Here is a 15,091-nt window from a genome sequence, read left to right as displayed (position 1 = left end):
AAATAATAAATGATAGAAATTAAATCGCATCGACGTGTCCTAGTGGAGGATCGACGTTAATTTTTTGAAAGAAAATCAAATTGTAAATATAGTCCTAAACGATTAGAATATAATATATTGTAACATTTTGACTTATTGATAACAATAGAATTGAGTCTTATTCATTATTCTTAAGATTTATAATAGGTATCATAATTAGTTTCATTTAAATCGATTCTTTCTTTGTGTTGTATGAAATATTGTTCAGGTCAATATTCAATTTGATTCTTTATATTCAGATGTCATAGCACATTCTTAGGCTAAATGTTTCCTTGAAGTTTTCATTCAAAAGTTTTCAAAGTATCCGACCTTGGAAATTTATTATTTCTTTTCACGAAAGAACCTATTACCTATTATTGACTGAAGACAAATCGTTTCCGCAGTAAGAAATTTTTTTGTTAATTTTTCGTAAATTTGGGAATTATGTTAATTTATTCCAATTTGAAATTTATACTAAATTAAATTTAGTTTATTCGAATTTGAAAATTATATTTATATTAAATTCTTATACGTTATTCCAGAATGACAATAACGAAATTTGTAAAAGGCTTGTTAAGCAACAGACTTCAGAAAAAGGTCTAACAAATTAACGCAATATTTCGAGTTAAACGAACCGCGGCAATACCGCTGTAATCAGCAGCAATTAACATGATCATCTTTCCATCGTAGATCTCGGTTTCACCCGACAGCAGAAATACCTCGTGGGTGTCCTTCGACGGTAGAAATAGACAGGAACTCTTCCACGGTGACAGGTAAAACCGAAACGCTCGGCAGCTCTGTCTAATCGTTTATTTTTTCTACAATTATTTCAGATAATGGCGAACAGCAATGCTCGCAGTACAGCTTACGTCTCCTTCGATGGCCGCAATCAGCAAGAGCTGCGTGTCGGCGACAGGTTTGTTCTGCTTTTGTAAAGAGCACCGTATCGCTTTTCTTTCTATATTTGTCTTGTTGCATTAAACGATACGAATCCTGTAACTTTTTTTTTTAATCATATTCATAAATTCTGTAAATCACGATGCATAAAATATCTTCTTCCAATAAGCTTATTTCAAATCAAATCCATATTTTAATAAAAAATAAGATACTACGGCTAGATTTATTAAAAAATTTAACCAAAGTTTATAAACCAAACTTTTTTTATAATTTGAATGACAAATAAGCTTATGTCAGTCGGTGCTTTTTTCATTTTTTTTTTATTTCACATTATCGGACGTTTCCCATTTCTTTTTATATTAATACGACGAAATTTATGGTCTCTACTTTTGTAAATCATCTTTAAAAATTATCTGCTACATGTTCATTTATTCTTTGCTTAATTTTCATATTCTTTTCGTTACCAATATTTTACTTTAAAATATCTTTCTGGAGACGTTAGCTGTACTGCAAGGTGATGGTACTTAATAATTTATTATTCAACTTACGATAAATGTTTTATGCATAAACATAACATTAAATCGAAAGCTTTCGCTTATCATAATAAAATCACCGCATAATATAAATATTTTCTCTTACATAAGAATGCATTATTTTTTACAAATATGTGAACTATTTTCTTATAAAAACATTTTCCACAAATAATTAAGAAGTAATTAAATAAATTTTATTTGAAACAATTCATTTTACTGCAAAGTAAACTTTCACCATATTAGTTTTAGATTCGTTTAATTTTATTGATTAATTAAAAAAAATCGCATAATTTTTCAGTTTAAAGGTGACCACCTCTATATATCCGGTGCCTAGCATTTGCGCAGCTGACCAAATCACTGACTGGTTCGATTCCTTAGCTGAATGCCTTCACTGGAATGTCAGAAAGCGGCAGAAGCATTTGGACGAGCTAAGTGATCTCGCGCATTCATCGAGCAATGATACCCTAGATTCTCTCGATCGAGATAGTTAGATCAAGGAGAACGTTCATACATAGTCAAAATCGACAATATTTGGCCAAATATAACTCCGCTGAAAATCAGAATAAAATCGTTTACTCGACTTTTCTAATTAATGTCGCCTTCATCGATTAAAATTTTTCTAACGAAATCTTATTAAATGTAAGGAAGCTAATAAGAAATTGGTTGGTTATAAAGATGTAATCTATGAGATTGTCATCTAAAAAACATTTGTAAGATCTACAGCTAGAGATGAAGATTACGTAATTAGATTAGAAAAATGAGCTTGGATCATGATGAATCTTCAATAATAAAATGCATTTGTCTTCGGAAAGAATACATGTTAACAGTGAAATATTGTTTAATTCGATTAATTATTGTCGTAAAGAAATTATATACAATACTATTATTAATTTGAACGCGTGCGTATACAATGTATTTATTAATTATTGCGTTTTGGTCTGTAAAATGGCTGATTTAATTGAATATCTAAGAATCTTTTTGTATCTTATCGATATCATATTACTTGTATAAATACTTTTATTTTCTAGCGTTCTTTAAATTGATATGATTTATATACGAATGACTATATTCTTGCTTTTTTATAATGGTAATCGATCTGATATAAATCGATTTGTCGCGAATAATCAATTTTCCTACAAAATGAAACTTTTTAATAAAATGTTTTGTACCATATGTATTTGTGTTTTCTTTAATAACTCCAAAATCGTTAAAATTTCACAAAAATTGTCAAAAAAAAGGGAGAGGTTACCACATTTATTGAACCTTGTTATATTTGGACAGAGAGAATATAAATTGTGATATATATGTCTTATTACAAATGAATTTATTCATCTGCAACTTTATGGAAATATACATTATATACACCGCAGAAGGCATTAAACATTAAACGCTTCTTTTGTCACATACATTGTAAGTATCGTAAAAGAAATCGCTGCAATTTCAAAGACAAGAAAGGCAAGACCTTCCTAGAAATCTGCAACGTTTTCACAAAGAGACTCTCCATGAATTTATCTAACTAAAGACTCGGAGAAAAGATCCCTTAATCCATCTAACTATATTTAATATAAATAGATATATGAACCTAAACTTTTACATTTGGCTATATCAGTCATGAGCATGTTGACACGTTGGCGAATGCATAAGTCATGGATACGCTACACTTAATTATATGTACATTATAATAAGTCTAAAGAAACTAGTTTATTTTCAAGATATAAGAATTATTATTATAACTCTCTCTATATATATTTTATATATATATATATTTTATATATATATATATTCTACTATATTTAAATAATTCTTCTTTAAGTTAATAGTAAACAGTCTATATAAAGAACTCTTACAAACTATATCAATTTTTTACAATTAAACTTTTACATTTAAACTATTATTATTTATTTAAAGCCAAACTTGCATTTTTTTCAAACAAATGTTGAACAATTAAAAAAGATAAGCAATCAGTGAAAATTTACGTTTCTCGTAAAAGCAATGCTTAAAACAGACCTTTCACTTAAGTTAAGTTTCTATATTTATATATTTGTTAATGTATTATTCAATCATAAAATTTTTTTAAGTGAAATTTCTTAATTTAAGGTCCAGTACTTAAGATTCACTCTTATATAATATTTCTAGATGGATATTTCTCTACACGACTCTCATACAATAAAATTGCAAATTTTCTTTAATGGCAAGTATTTCTAAATAATGATGATAACACAATATAGTTTAAGTCGATCTTTTTTATTTTAAAATAAATCTTTTCGCTTTCTGGTCAAGTAAAATTTGTCATCAATGCCTACAGTTTACGTACGTGTCTTTTTTGTCATTTACGATGCGAACATAACGATGGCAGGCTCGGACGAAAAGTGTAGGTATGCGTTGGTCTGTAGAGAGAGAAAAAAAAGAAAATATTTTATAATAAGAATTTAAAATTATCGAGATTCAAAATGAATTAATTAAAAGACACACACGTACACACACACACACACACACACACACACACACACACACACACACACACACACATTTAAAATTTATTAAAATATGAATTTTTGCGATTTCAGAATTTATTTTTCATTTTTCTCTTAATTAAATTATTAGATCATTAATTATCAATTACTACTGAATCATAAATAATTTAAATGCATTTTGGTCAGATGTGCAATCAATGAAAAATAATTTAAAAATCTCTATTTACCATTCAAACTGATATCAATAATTTATGAATTTCAATTTCAACACACATTACATTATTAATTCACTTTTGTTTCAAGTGTTACTACACTCGTTGTTTAGTCTCGCAAAAATATGCCAAGGCTCAAACGGAAGTTAGTATTGTTAGACCACACACTCACATGCCTTCTCATCGAAATCGTGGTCCACGCAAGACGATTGTTGGATGTACAGAGCCGGTTTTAGTGGCCGGCCGTCCTGGTCCTCTATCTGAACCACCAAACCGTGATTGTTACCGTTGCCATGTGGATTTCGCGGACTCGGTCGCCAGAATCTCAGGCCTTGCCTGACATCCAGCGCCAGATGAGCGCCTTCGGCATTCAGAGGCGTCACGACAGAGTCCATCAGTCGTTTTTTTGCTACAGAAATAGCAATTCTCTAAATTCTTTAAATATTCATAGGTAAATTTAGCAATTTGCTAAATCATAGCATAGCCAGAGAGGGCAAGAGACTACGCCCCCAAATCTTGTAAAAGAACAAAATTAAAACCGCTTAAACAGATTATGCTTAATGAATATTCACAAGAAATTAATTTTGAAAAAGGAAAAAGAATTGAAGGTGAAAATTATAGAAAGATTTTCTGAAAATCCAAGACAACTAATATTATAAATTAAAATTTTTCTAGTTCGAAGAACCAGTTTACAATTTTAAGAGAGAATAAAGTAAATTATAATAAATTAAATATGCGTGATCATTATTTACCTTGTAATTAATTAAAAATAATAATATAAAACAAAACAAATTCAATAGTTTACACTAACTCGATTATCCTCCCTTTCCCTACGTTCAAAAGTCTTAACTCTAATTTGTCTCGTCCCTTTAAACAAAATATCTTAGCTATGCCCATGTATTATCAAACGCCCATTATTAAACGATTAAATACTTACATCGATGCTTCTTCAACGATTTTGTATAGTAATAAACGGACACCCTGATTTTCTTCTCGTCATCTTCTTCCTCGTCGAAGGGGTTCGAAAGCCGATAGTCGGAAGTCGTGACGTTTTTTTGCGGAAATACATGAAGTCGCAATCTCGCAGCGACAACGTAATCGTCGGAAGTAAGATTTAATTGAAAGTGCATGTTCATTAAAAACGGATCCATCCATGCCTCAGAATCCGTGTTTCGAGGTATGTGACCTACATAACGAATCGAGCATTCGATCTAATAAGCAACATCCTTAATATGTTACCATGATTGCATTCGGAGAGAGCGCTGTCAGCGCTATTCGTCATTCTGTAGTTGTTCATTAGACATGAAATAAGAATAGAATAATACGGTAACGTATTATTCTAATAGACTGATCTAACTAATAGCCTGCTTCCCGCACGAACGCAATCTTTTTTTTAAACGTCAGAAAAAAATGAATTATTAAATTACTTACAAACAGGCGAAAACATAGCAAGTCTCTCGCGTTGAACCTGATTGGTATTGGTGCTAAGGTTGAATCTCCCAGTTATCGCAAGAATTCTCGATTTAATATCTTCGATCGCCTTCTTCTGGCTCTGACTGTACAGACAGATCAAAGTTTATTAGGCTGCACGGAATATTTAAATAAAAGGTGACATATCACGCCAAACTTTTAAATCTTTAATGATACGAAAGCACACCAATTTTAAAGCTTCCAAACGTTAATAGACAATCATCTTTATTATAGCAATCTTACATAAAAAAATTTTTCAAAAAGATAAAAATAACGATAAGATTATTTTAAAAAGATAATAAAATGCAAGAACCTGAGGCAAAATATTTAAAAGTTTCAGAAGGCCGTTTATATAATTGATGCTTTACAAAGAGATTACTTTACAGAAAAGAAGAAAAAGAAGAAGAAGAAGAAGAAGAAGAAGAAAGAAGAAGAAGGCTGTTCTTTCTCTTTGTAAACCGTTCTTTTTCTTTGTAAAACAATAAAATTTAAAGTAAGTGGTAAGCTTTTTCAAGAGAGACAGAATAATTTGCTCAACCTTAAAAAAAACCTAAGACCCTAGAGATATTTAAATAAACGTTGCAGAGGAACGTTTTAAAAATGCCTTAAAATTTTTAACTATAAAAATGTTTTTGGACACATTTTATTGGCGTTTTCGAAAAATTTTTTGTATTTGTATTTTAGAAGATTTGGATTTCGCAGTAGACTAGAAAAGATCATTTCGCTCCATGAATCTAGTGCGGCGGCGCGTCTATCAGCTTGAGAATTTTCACCTCCAGGTTCCCGGCGAACTCTTCCGGGTGCCGACACGGGCCAATGGACGATGGTCAGTGACCTACAGAGGCACGGTACGGCTCGGAGGCATTTATTACACGTTGCAGACAGCGGCTAGACAGTCGGCGGATACACCGGCACCCCAATCACCTCGACTTTCCGTCTGGTCTCTCGACGGAACCTTAATTTCTTAAGGCCGCGTCTCGAATCTTAAGTTCATTCCCAGGACGTCTCGACCAGACTCATTTGCATCGCTCGGCCTACAGAAACTTTTTCTTCGGCACTGGACGTCAGTCGTTCACGTTCGCGTGACTCGAATTTCACTCTTTTTCCCGATGCGACGTAGCATAATGTGACCCATTGCATCCTCCGCCTCTATTCGATGTTATTGTAATTTTTAGATTCCACGTTTACAACATATAAAATTGCAGTCCCATAATTTTTATCGGTACCGAGACAAGAACTTGTTTATTTGCGCGCCACGGCCTCCGAGACTTTCATCACAAGCAGACGACAGTTTCGAAAGACGACGGTGACGTCGGACGATCGACCAAGACACCGCAGGATTACATAATAAATTTTTAAGTCATTAAGTAACGACTGGTGGAATAGAAAAGAAGAACAATGGGGCGAAAGGAGAAAAGGATGGGCGTCATTTCTCTACATGATCAAAAAAGATTGCCGTGTTCGAAACGCCCATCCGGGAGGTGTGCATCGTCCACATCAATGACCTCATTGGTTTTTTTTTATATCAGAAAAGATGTACTTTCCTGAATAACGCAAAAGAGAAGAAAGCAAAAAAAAAATACGCAGTGAGAAAGAGTTAAAAGTTAGCAGGAGAAAATAAAAAAAGTAAAATAAAATAAAGAAAGTGAATCTAATAAATAAACTCGAACAATAAAAGAGAAATAGAGAAAACACAAATGCAAAAATTGTTTTTGTAAGTCCATAAATTCCACAAATCTTTTTCAACTTCCTCCATTTCTCCGAAAGGAAAAGATAAATGAGCTGTCATGAGGATTCGAACGCTGTACTTTTTGAAGAACCCAAAAAATGACAATTAAAAAAGCAAAATACATCCATTTTTCATCTTAATCATTTAATCTTATCGAGTCGTCTAGAAAATAGATCCTGTTTTCTTGCGAGACAGCGGAGAAGTTACGGCGTTCTTCTCCGAAATCTCGGCTGCGGCCGAGCCTTCGCGTTCGATTCTAGGCATGCTCGTTAATCTAGCTGCGGCCAAGTCACGCGTTTCGCGCCGGCTCGTTGCGTACATGCCACGTCTGTCCGCCGTCTGGGAAAGGGAAGAACCTGAAGAGTCTGGAGGCGGTTGCATCATGAGAACCAACGCGGCGATGCCGCGTGGTGAATCCTCCTTGCTCGCCTCGTGGGCCGGGTGTCGCGATAATGAAATTCACTGGAGCACAGCCGGGAATCGCCGTGTCGGCCATTAGCGTTGGAGATTAGATAGGGAAAATAGGGAGAAAGAAAGAGAAAAAAAAAGAAAGAGAGAGGGCGCGCGAGAGAGAGAGAGAGAGAGAGACAGAGAGAGAGAGAGAGAGAGACAGAGAGAGAGAGAGAGAGAGAGAGAGAGAGAGAGAGAGAGAGAGAGAGAGAGAGAGAGAGAGAGAGAGAGAGAGAGAGAGAGAGAGAGAGAGAGAGAGAGAGAGAGAGAGAGAGAGAGAGAGAGAGAGAGAGAGAGAGAGAGAGAGAGAGAGAGCTGTTAGGACATATTGGTGAAAATTTTCATGCCTTGGTCCGGGACATTAGTTGCAGCTTAAAAGAAAAAGGGGGAAAAATAGAAGAAGGGTTAAAGAGAGGGGAAAAAAAGAAACGGTGTGGAAAAATAGCAAAGAACGGTTCCTCGAGACGCGATAGGCCGACGATGCGTAACCGGCGCGGCGGCCTGATTGGGCCGTCCGTAAAAATGCACATTGCACCGTCTGGCGGTGCGACGGCGGCGGCGGAATGCAGGGCGAGAGGTAGAGCGGAGAGAACGGAGAGGACCGAGGGGGATCACCGGCGAAAACTTCCTCCTCTCTCTCCGTCGCGCGCACCGTCGCTTCGTCTCCGTCGACATAGGAAGAGAGACGCATAGACAAGGTCAACGCATTAAATTGAAATGTGTTACGTAACCTCGTAAGAGAGTTCTAACTGCAGCCCGACTAGACACCCGGCGATTACGGGGGTGCTCAACTCGACGTCTCGATGTCTCGATGTCTCGGGCTCGAATTGTACGAGCGACATTCGTCGCTCTCTCGCTTGTGCGCGCTTCTCGTATTGTGTCCCGCCGCGAAAGACGTTTCCATCCAGACGTGTGAACATCCTTTCCCTTCCCTATATCTCTATTACCGTTTGAGCAAAACGTTCGACGTTTTTCTCGCTGTTTATTAATTTAGAATAAAAAGATTAATACTCACGAAACAATTAAAAGTAAATTTTTTTAATTGCTCTTTTAAAAAATGTACGCAGGAATAAATCCGAAGATAGATTCCCTTAGGAAGACGAAGTCTTGCGGGATAAATCGAAGTGAAGTGGATGAACTCGAAATGAAGACGCTGTGTGAAAGCTTCGAGGATAATAGCCGGCGGATCCTCGATGCAACAACCGCGCGCACGACCGTGCGAGCGATGCACGAATGCATCGGCAACAGCACGCGCTCTCGGAGGACTCTCGAGACGGGCTACGCCAGTGCCGGCACGAATGCATTTACGCGTCTAGACTTAATAAAATAAAAGAAACGCCCGCGCACACCCGCACGAGTGGGGCTGCGAGCAGTCGTGGGGAAACGGGAGAGGGCGATTTAAAAACACAGCTAGAGACCGCAGCGGAATTTCCACCGCGTATCCTTCCTGGCTGAGAACACTATCCTAAACCTGTCCCTCGCGCAAACTTTATTGCGCCTTCGGACGTTATCTCTTTATGAGAAACAATCTTATTTCACCCGTGCGAAAACCGTAATATATTATGTTTGATTGGCGCATTAATCATCGCCATATTCAATCACTGTGTTCAATCAATTTCGACTTTACGATGCTGTAATAGGTACTCTCAGGTATTGTTAAATTTATTCGAATATTAAAATTAAGATGAATTTTCTTGATAGTTTGTGCATGGTTGATGTAATAAAATTAAGATATCGAGATCAAGAATTATTATTGCTTAGTTTGCTAGAAGGATCATAAACGCGCAATTTTCCTGCTCCACTTGTAAGTTTGTCTTTGCTGTCTTCGACGCGATACTTTTATCGGTTCATCGAGATATTTTTACGTGACGAGGGCAACGTTTCGCTGAGAACGCCGATGCCGACCGTCGTCGACCGACGTCGACGGATTTGTCTGTTATATATTATATTACGCGTCGAATCCTCCAATTTCCAAGATGCTTGCGCATACTATACGCGCAAATAAATAAGTCGTGTAAAAAAAAAACGATTAATCGATATCTTTCATCAACGTCATTTACGTCAAATTGTGGAAAATTTGCTTATTGCACATTCTCGTTCCAGATTAGAAGATTTCAATAGTAAAAAAAAAAGAGAAACATCATAATATATTTACTATGATGTAAAAATGAGCGCGTGTAACAAAGAATTAAAAATTACAGAAATTGTTTAGCACAGCTCTTATAAATAATACTTAGTGCAATCTTTCTTTGATGATTTATGAAACTCTTGGAATACACAGGAAAAATATCATAGATAAATAGATGTGAAAGAAAAAAAATTGTATAGATTTGAAATGTGTTTATTAAAGTATCATATATTGCTGGTAAAATATAAATTCGAAAAAAAGAGAAAGAAAGAGAGGGAGAGAAGAAGAGCATATTAAGAAGCAAATTTAAAATAAAGTTAATAAAAAAACTCTCTAATATAAAAATAATGAAAAGAAAATAAATTAATTTAAAAGAATGAAAGCAAAAGACTTAAATATAACGAAATATAAATATATAAACGTTAACTAAAATTAACAGAGAAAGAGAGAGAGAGAAAGAGAGAGAGAGAGAGAGAGAGAGAGAGAGAGAGAGAGAGGAGAGCAAAATGTGTCTCGAAAATCATGCGATTCCATTAATTTCGCTATAAAAACATTCGCAAAATAAACACATGAGAACAGAAATAAAGTGCGAGCTAAGCGATTGTTAAAAAAATACGCTTGAAAATAAATTGATCAAGAAAAGTACACGCGGCACACCTTATCGAAATGCCTTACCGAATAATAAAGGCCTCTAGAAAGGCTTACCTGCTTGAAGTTACATTTTCTCTAAAAAATATAAGAAGCATATTTTGTAATACTAGATATATGCGCGTATGCTAAGCAGAGTATGTGATAAATAACATTATAAATTTGTGATGCAATTAGGATTCAGTACGAGGAAAAGTGAAACAGATTTTAAATAAAATGAGATCAGGGCTATTTTTCTGAGATGATCATCATAGATAGTAATATTAAGATACTTTCATCTTTCCTCATACTATTAAAAAGTGCTCTCTTTGAACTTTATTTCAACTTACTCCCGATTTGTACGCGATAGTTGTTGATTGGCAGTCAAATTGGTCTGCGATACGTTCTCAATGGAGATATTGGCATTGGCTATGAAAAGCTTTACCGGATCCAGAGTATCATTCTGATACTCCAGAGTATCAGTTTCATTTCCCTCTTGGGAAGAACCTAGATTTTGTTCCTCATAGTCGGAGGTCCCGTTCTCATCGGTGTTGTCGTAACCCAACGAGTCCGCGAAAGCCGGTATCACCCTATAAACATCGTCTCCAACCCATTCTAGCCCCTCGTACTCGCTGATTTTTCTGCTGGTCATATTGTCCGTGTCTTCGACAGACAATTTATCGTTCGCTGAACTGGCGGAGTCATCTGTCACGCTCGAAGTCGCATTAGACGTAACATTCGTAATAATAGTGCTCGTGATAATAGACTCCGGAAACTCTGTTGTGCTGAAGGAAGGTTGATTCTTCGGGTAATCTGGCCTGACGCCTTTAAAATTCCGCAGCTGGTATACTATGGGAAGTGGAGTGTGCCCAGTAGCCGCAGAAGAGGCAGACGAAGAAGAAGAAGTAGACAATGACGAAGCATGAAAGGAGTTTGCAACATTCCTTGCAGTCGTGTGTCTCAAGGTCAAAGGAATGCGATGTTTCATACCCTTCGACAAAACCAGGGCGTCTTCGTCTATAAATTTCGATTTTTCATCGGATCCGGAGTTGGAATCGAACTCGGAATCGTCGTAGGGGATCTTGAAAATCACGTGGGGCTCCATGACTCGGTCGAAGTTCTGATGAATGTTTTGCGACGGGTTCTGCTCCTCGGAGCTCCTCGACTCGTCTTCATAATCAAAACTTGCAGGTTCCGACCACGATTGCTGTTGCAACTCGAGTTTGGAAGCCAAGTTTTCGTAATCGATTACCGCCTGACGATTATAAGCATCAAAGTCGAAGTCTTTGTCGTAAGAAGCTTTTCCCTTATATCGGTTTCTCTTGTTTTCATTCCTCGATACATCCACATCGGGATCGTTACGAGAAGACGGCTCAAGCTCCATAGAATTATAATTCCAATGCTTTGCCTTGTCTCTGTATAGATTCTCATCGTAATACTTTTTTCCATTGGATTCTTCTATTTTTCTCAATTCTTCATCCCTTCGCTTATCGAGTTCCCGCTCGCGAATCGCCAGCACTTCTTCCGGCGTGTAATTCAAGCTCTTCAACAGCAGCATTTCTGCTGCGCCGAGATCACCTGTGATTATCTTCAGGAGTGCCTTCTCCAACATTTTCTCTAATCTTCGCGGACTGAAGGGAATTCCTTTGCTATCTAAGACCTCTGAGTATTTTTCATTGTTTTTCAGTGATTCCGATTGTGCAGTATCTGCGGTTTCTTCATTTTCAAAATTGGATTTTTGTTCGACAAAATTTATATGACTATTTTCTTTTCTGTGTTCTGGATAATATTCATGGTGATGATGATGATGATGATGACGATGAGACCACGCGTTGGCCGTGATGGCTATCAATAAGAAAAGTACGAAGGATTTACTCATTTTGTCGTAAGTGATGAAAAATTCACCGTAAAGTTTAATGCACTCAAATAATGTTCAACCGTAGACGCAACGATTAAAGCACTGTGTTCCAAAAATTGAATAGTCTTGTGAGAAATAAAATAGCTTGAAGCGCGTTCTCCAAGAATAATTTTAAACCTGGGTGGATGATTCACTGAAAAAAGTGTCAAGCCTCGAAAATTTCGTAAGTTATGCTTGACAGCTGCAGTCTACAAATAATCTTCAAATTACCAGGAGAAAGTAACCGACTTTGCGTCTTTGAGAAATTTGCGTCTAAGAAGAATTTTTCGAACTTCTCGCTATTAAATCCCCAAAGTCCATTGACGAATAATCGCGTTATATCAGTCTCTATGTTTGATTGGTATCTCGCTCACCTCGCAGAATCAAGATCTTCCTCGGAGGAAGACAACAAAAAGGATAATTAAGGAAGTATCTCACATATCTTCTGGTTCTTCGAAGCTTCGTCGAAACTTCTTGAGGATTTGAAGACGTCACCGTTGCGGGTGGCTTCTAGTGCTCCACCGTGCTATTCTGTCACTTAGCTGCTCGACGCTTCTTCAAACGAGGGAACTCCGCAAGCACGTTCAACACATGAAGAAGAAGAAGAAGATGACACCGTTTCGTATGGAGGCGCGTTAGCAAAATGGACCGTGATTGGCCTGCCGGCAGTCGCGGACTAAGTTCTAATCGCACGAGGAAGGCGCGAGGTGCGTAAGTAGGAAGGATTCGTAGTATGCGTGTGCACGCTCTGAGCAGTAAGTCTCAACTGAGCCGTGCTGGCCAGCTCACAGACATAATTCTGTCTACTCACTAATTCCGAGACAACCACGAAGCCGCGAGAGGAGACGCGCCGGTGTGTTACTACGATGACTCCTTTTTTTCTTCCCTCTCCTCCCCCTTCTATCCCTCTCTTTCTTTCTCCCTCTCGGCCTCTTTCTCTCTCTCCACCACCGTTGCCTCTCTCACGTCGGCTCGACTCTTTCTCCTCCACTCGTTCAAACCCGGGTAACCCCTTTTCCTCGCGCACCGAAATCCCGCGGAGGACAACCTTTTCTCTCCTCGCGATGTTTCACCTCTTTCTTCTTCTGTCCCCTTCTTCCTCACCGTTTCCTTTTCTTTTTCGTACACTTTTTTGTATTCTACCTCCTCGGCGCGAATCTGCCTCCCGTTGATGATTACCAGAGATTTGAATCGAATTGGTCCCTTGACCAAATTTCCGATTGTCCTGATCTTCTTTTCCCCTCTGTCACTTATCTGCGATATCTGTACTACTGATTATTTGAAATTTCGCAAATCGTCTTGCGGCTCGTCGATATCTCGATCATGCAAATACTCACGTGGCAAATTCTCACTCAGAAATCTGTATACATGACGCATATATATCTATGTATATGGCTCTGTGTTGCAGGTGAACATTGTTAAATTTTTTCCTCCTTTCACCGCGACCGCAAATGATGCTGTACGCGCGCGCCGGGCTTTCGCTACCAAAAAATCGATCTCGATCTCCTACCGTGCGATAACTCGATCGAAATGTGGCCTCTTTTTAGCCAGGGCACCGTCGCCCTCGTATATTTCGATTAGCGCGAAGAGAACGGAAAGAGAAAAGAGTTTCTTCCCCTCTTTGTCTGTGTCTTGTTTCCACGAAGTCTCGGTTGTTCGGCAAGATAGAGTTCCTCTGATTGAACGGCTTCAGGGAACGTCAGCGACAAAATGCGAGAGAAGTGACAGAAAAAAAAAAGAGTTAGCAGATATAACGATGTATAGACGGGAGCACACGAGGCTTTATACACGAAAGAAATGTACAAGGAGGCTCGTCGTATTCGGATGGTTGTTTCAGGGGCAACCACGTGCGACTTTATAGGGTGCCTCCCTCTCCGCCGTCTAGACGAATCGAAAGATATAATCTTTGAATCATAATATATCGCTTTTAATAAATGCAGCCTCCGCGTGCGTGCGTGAAAATACGATGCGTGGCAATGTACGCCGAGTAAAAAAAAAAGGAAAGAAAAAGAGGCGACGGCCGTGACACATTCAATTTGCTTCCACGTGCGGAAATCTTCATGGAAATTCGCAAACTTTTGATCGTCTTTCATTATTACAATGACTCACAATTAATCACAGTAATTTAATAAAGAATTAAATTAAAGCGTAAGGATCGAGATTTAAATTCAATGAACCCAGATTTATACTGAAAGAAGAAGAAACTATTTGTGTATTTTCAAATCGACAGATTTATCTTTAATATATTGAAACAATATTTAAATGAAAACAATGTCATCGATAACCTATTTTTACGAAGAAACCTATCCTATTTGGGGGAACACAATTTGACTTTCCAACATAATTATTTTGATGGTCCTACAAAATTATTTTCGACTCTTTTCTTGCAGCAAAATCATTCTTTCCATGTATGATAATATGAAAAATGTCACGTAATGCAATTTATCTTTAAACAGATTCATCGTAATGAACGTAGAAGAGAAAAAATAAAATGATTGCCATAAATAAATCGATAAATGAGACGACGTAATTACTTACTCATCCCTGTTCAAACCTAGTCAACGTGCGGAAAAGCACGTGTGTCGAAGGAAGTGCATTAAGCTGTCTCGGACACCCGTTCCTCATACCTCACACTATGTTACTACCTAATACCTAC

General features: G+C 37.3%; 2 protein-coding genes across 14 annotated transcripts in view; one reads left to right on the top strand and one right to left on the bottom strand.

Annotated features, from left to right (window-relative positions):
- The window catches only part of LOC105148699 (NAD kinase), a 29,730-nt gene extending 27,109 nt beyond the window's left edge, over positions 1-2,621 (top strand). For 9 of the 11 annotated variants that reach the window (XM_087412335.1, XM_087412331.1, XM_087412332.1 and 6 more), the window contains 2 exons: positions 852-934; positions 1,747-2,621. In XM_087412335.1, the coding sequence (XP_087268461.1) occupies positions 852-934; positions 1,747-1,939 (276 nt within the window). In that variant the 3' untranslated portion in view covers positions 1,940-2,621. Of the gene's footprint in view, positions 1-708; positions 792-851; positions 935-1,746 lie in introns of those variants that run through there. The other 2 variants (XM_011060576.2, XM_011060583.2) reach the window with 2 other exon arrangements.
- A 132-nt stretch (positions 2,622-2,753) lies between these two features.
- On the bottom strand, positions 2,754-14,269 carry LOC105148698 (uncharacterized). Of its 3 annotated transcripts, none has more exons than XM_087412329.1 (6): positions 10,889-14,267; positions 10,617-10,637; positions 5,566-5,690; positions 5,072-5,320; positions 4,307-4,543; positions 2,754-3,835 (listed from the first exon to the last, which is right to left on the bottom strand). In XM_087412329.1, the coding sequence occupies exons 1-6, from the start codon at positions 12,415-12,417 to the stop codon at positions 3,741-3,743; spliced, it is 2,256 nt and encodes a 751-aa protein (XP_087268455.1). In that variant the 5' UTR covers positions 12,418-14,267; the 3' UTR covers positions 2,754-3,740. The 3 variants fall into 3 exon arrangements, with proteins under 3 accessions (XP_087268455.1, XP_011058875.2, XP_087268456.1); XM_011060573.2 differs by having other exon boundaries at positions 4,311-4,543; positions 10,889-14,263; XM_087412330.1 differs by lacking the exon at positions 10,617-10,637 and having other exon boundaries at positions 10,889-14,269.
- Between the last annotated feature and the right edge of the window lie 822 nt (positions 14,270-15,091).

The sequence above is a fragment of the Acromyrmex echinatior genome, chromosome 13 (assembly GCF_024713525.1).
Source record: "Acromyrmex echinatior isolate Ae372 chromosome 13, ASM2471352v2, whole genome shotgun sequence".
Lineage (NCBI taxonomy): Eukaryota > Metazoa > Arthropoda > Insecta > Hymenoptera > Formicidae > Acromyrmex > Acromyrmex echinatior.
The sequence above is the reverse complement of the archived record's forward strand: the minus strand, read 5'-3'. Positions and strand labels throughout refer to the sequence as shown.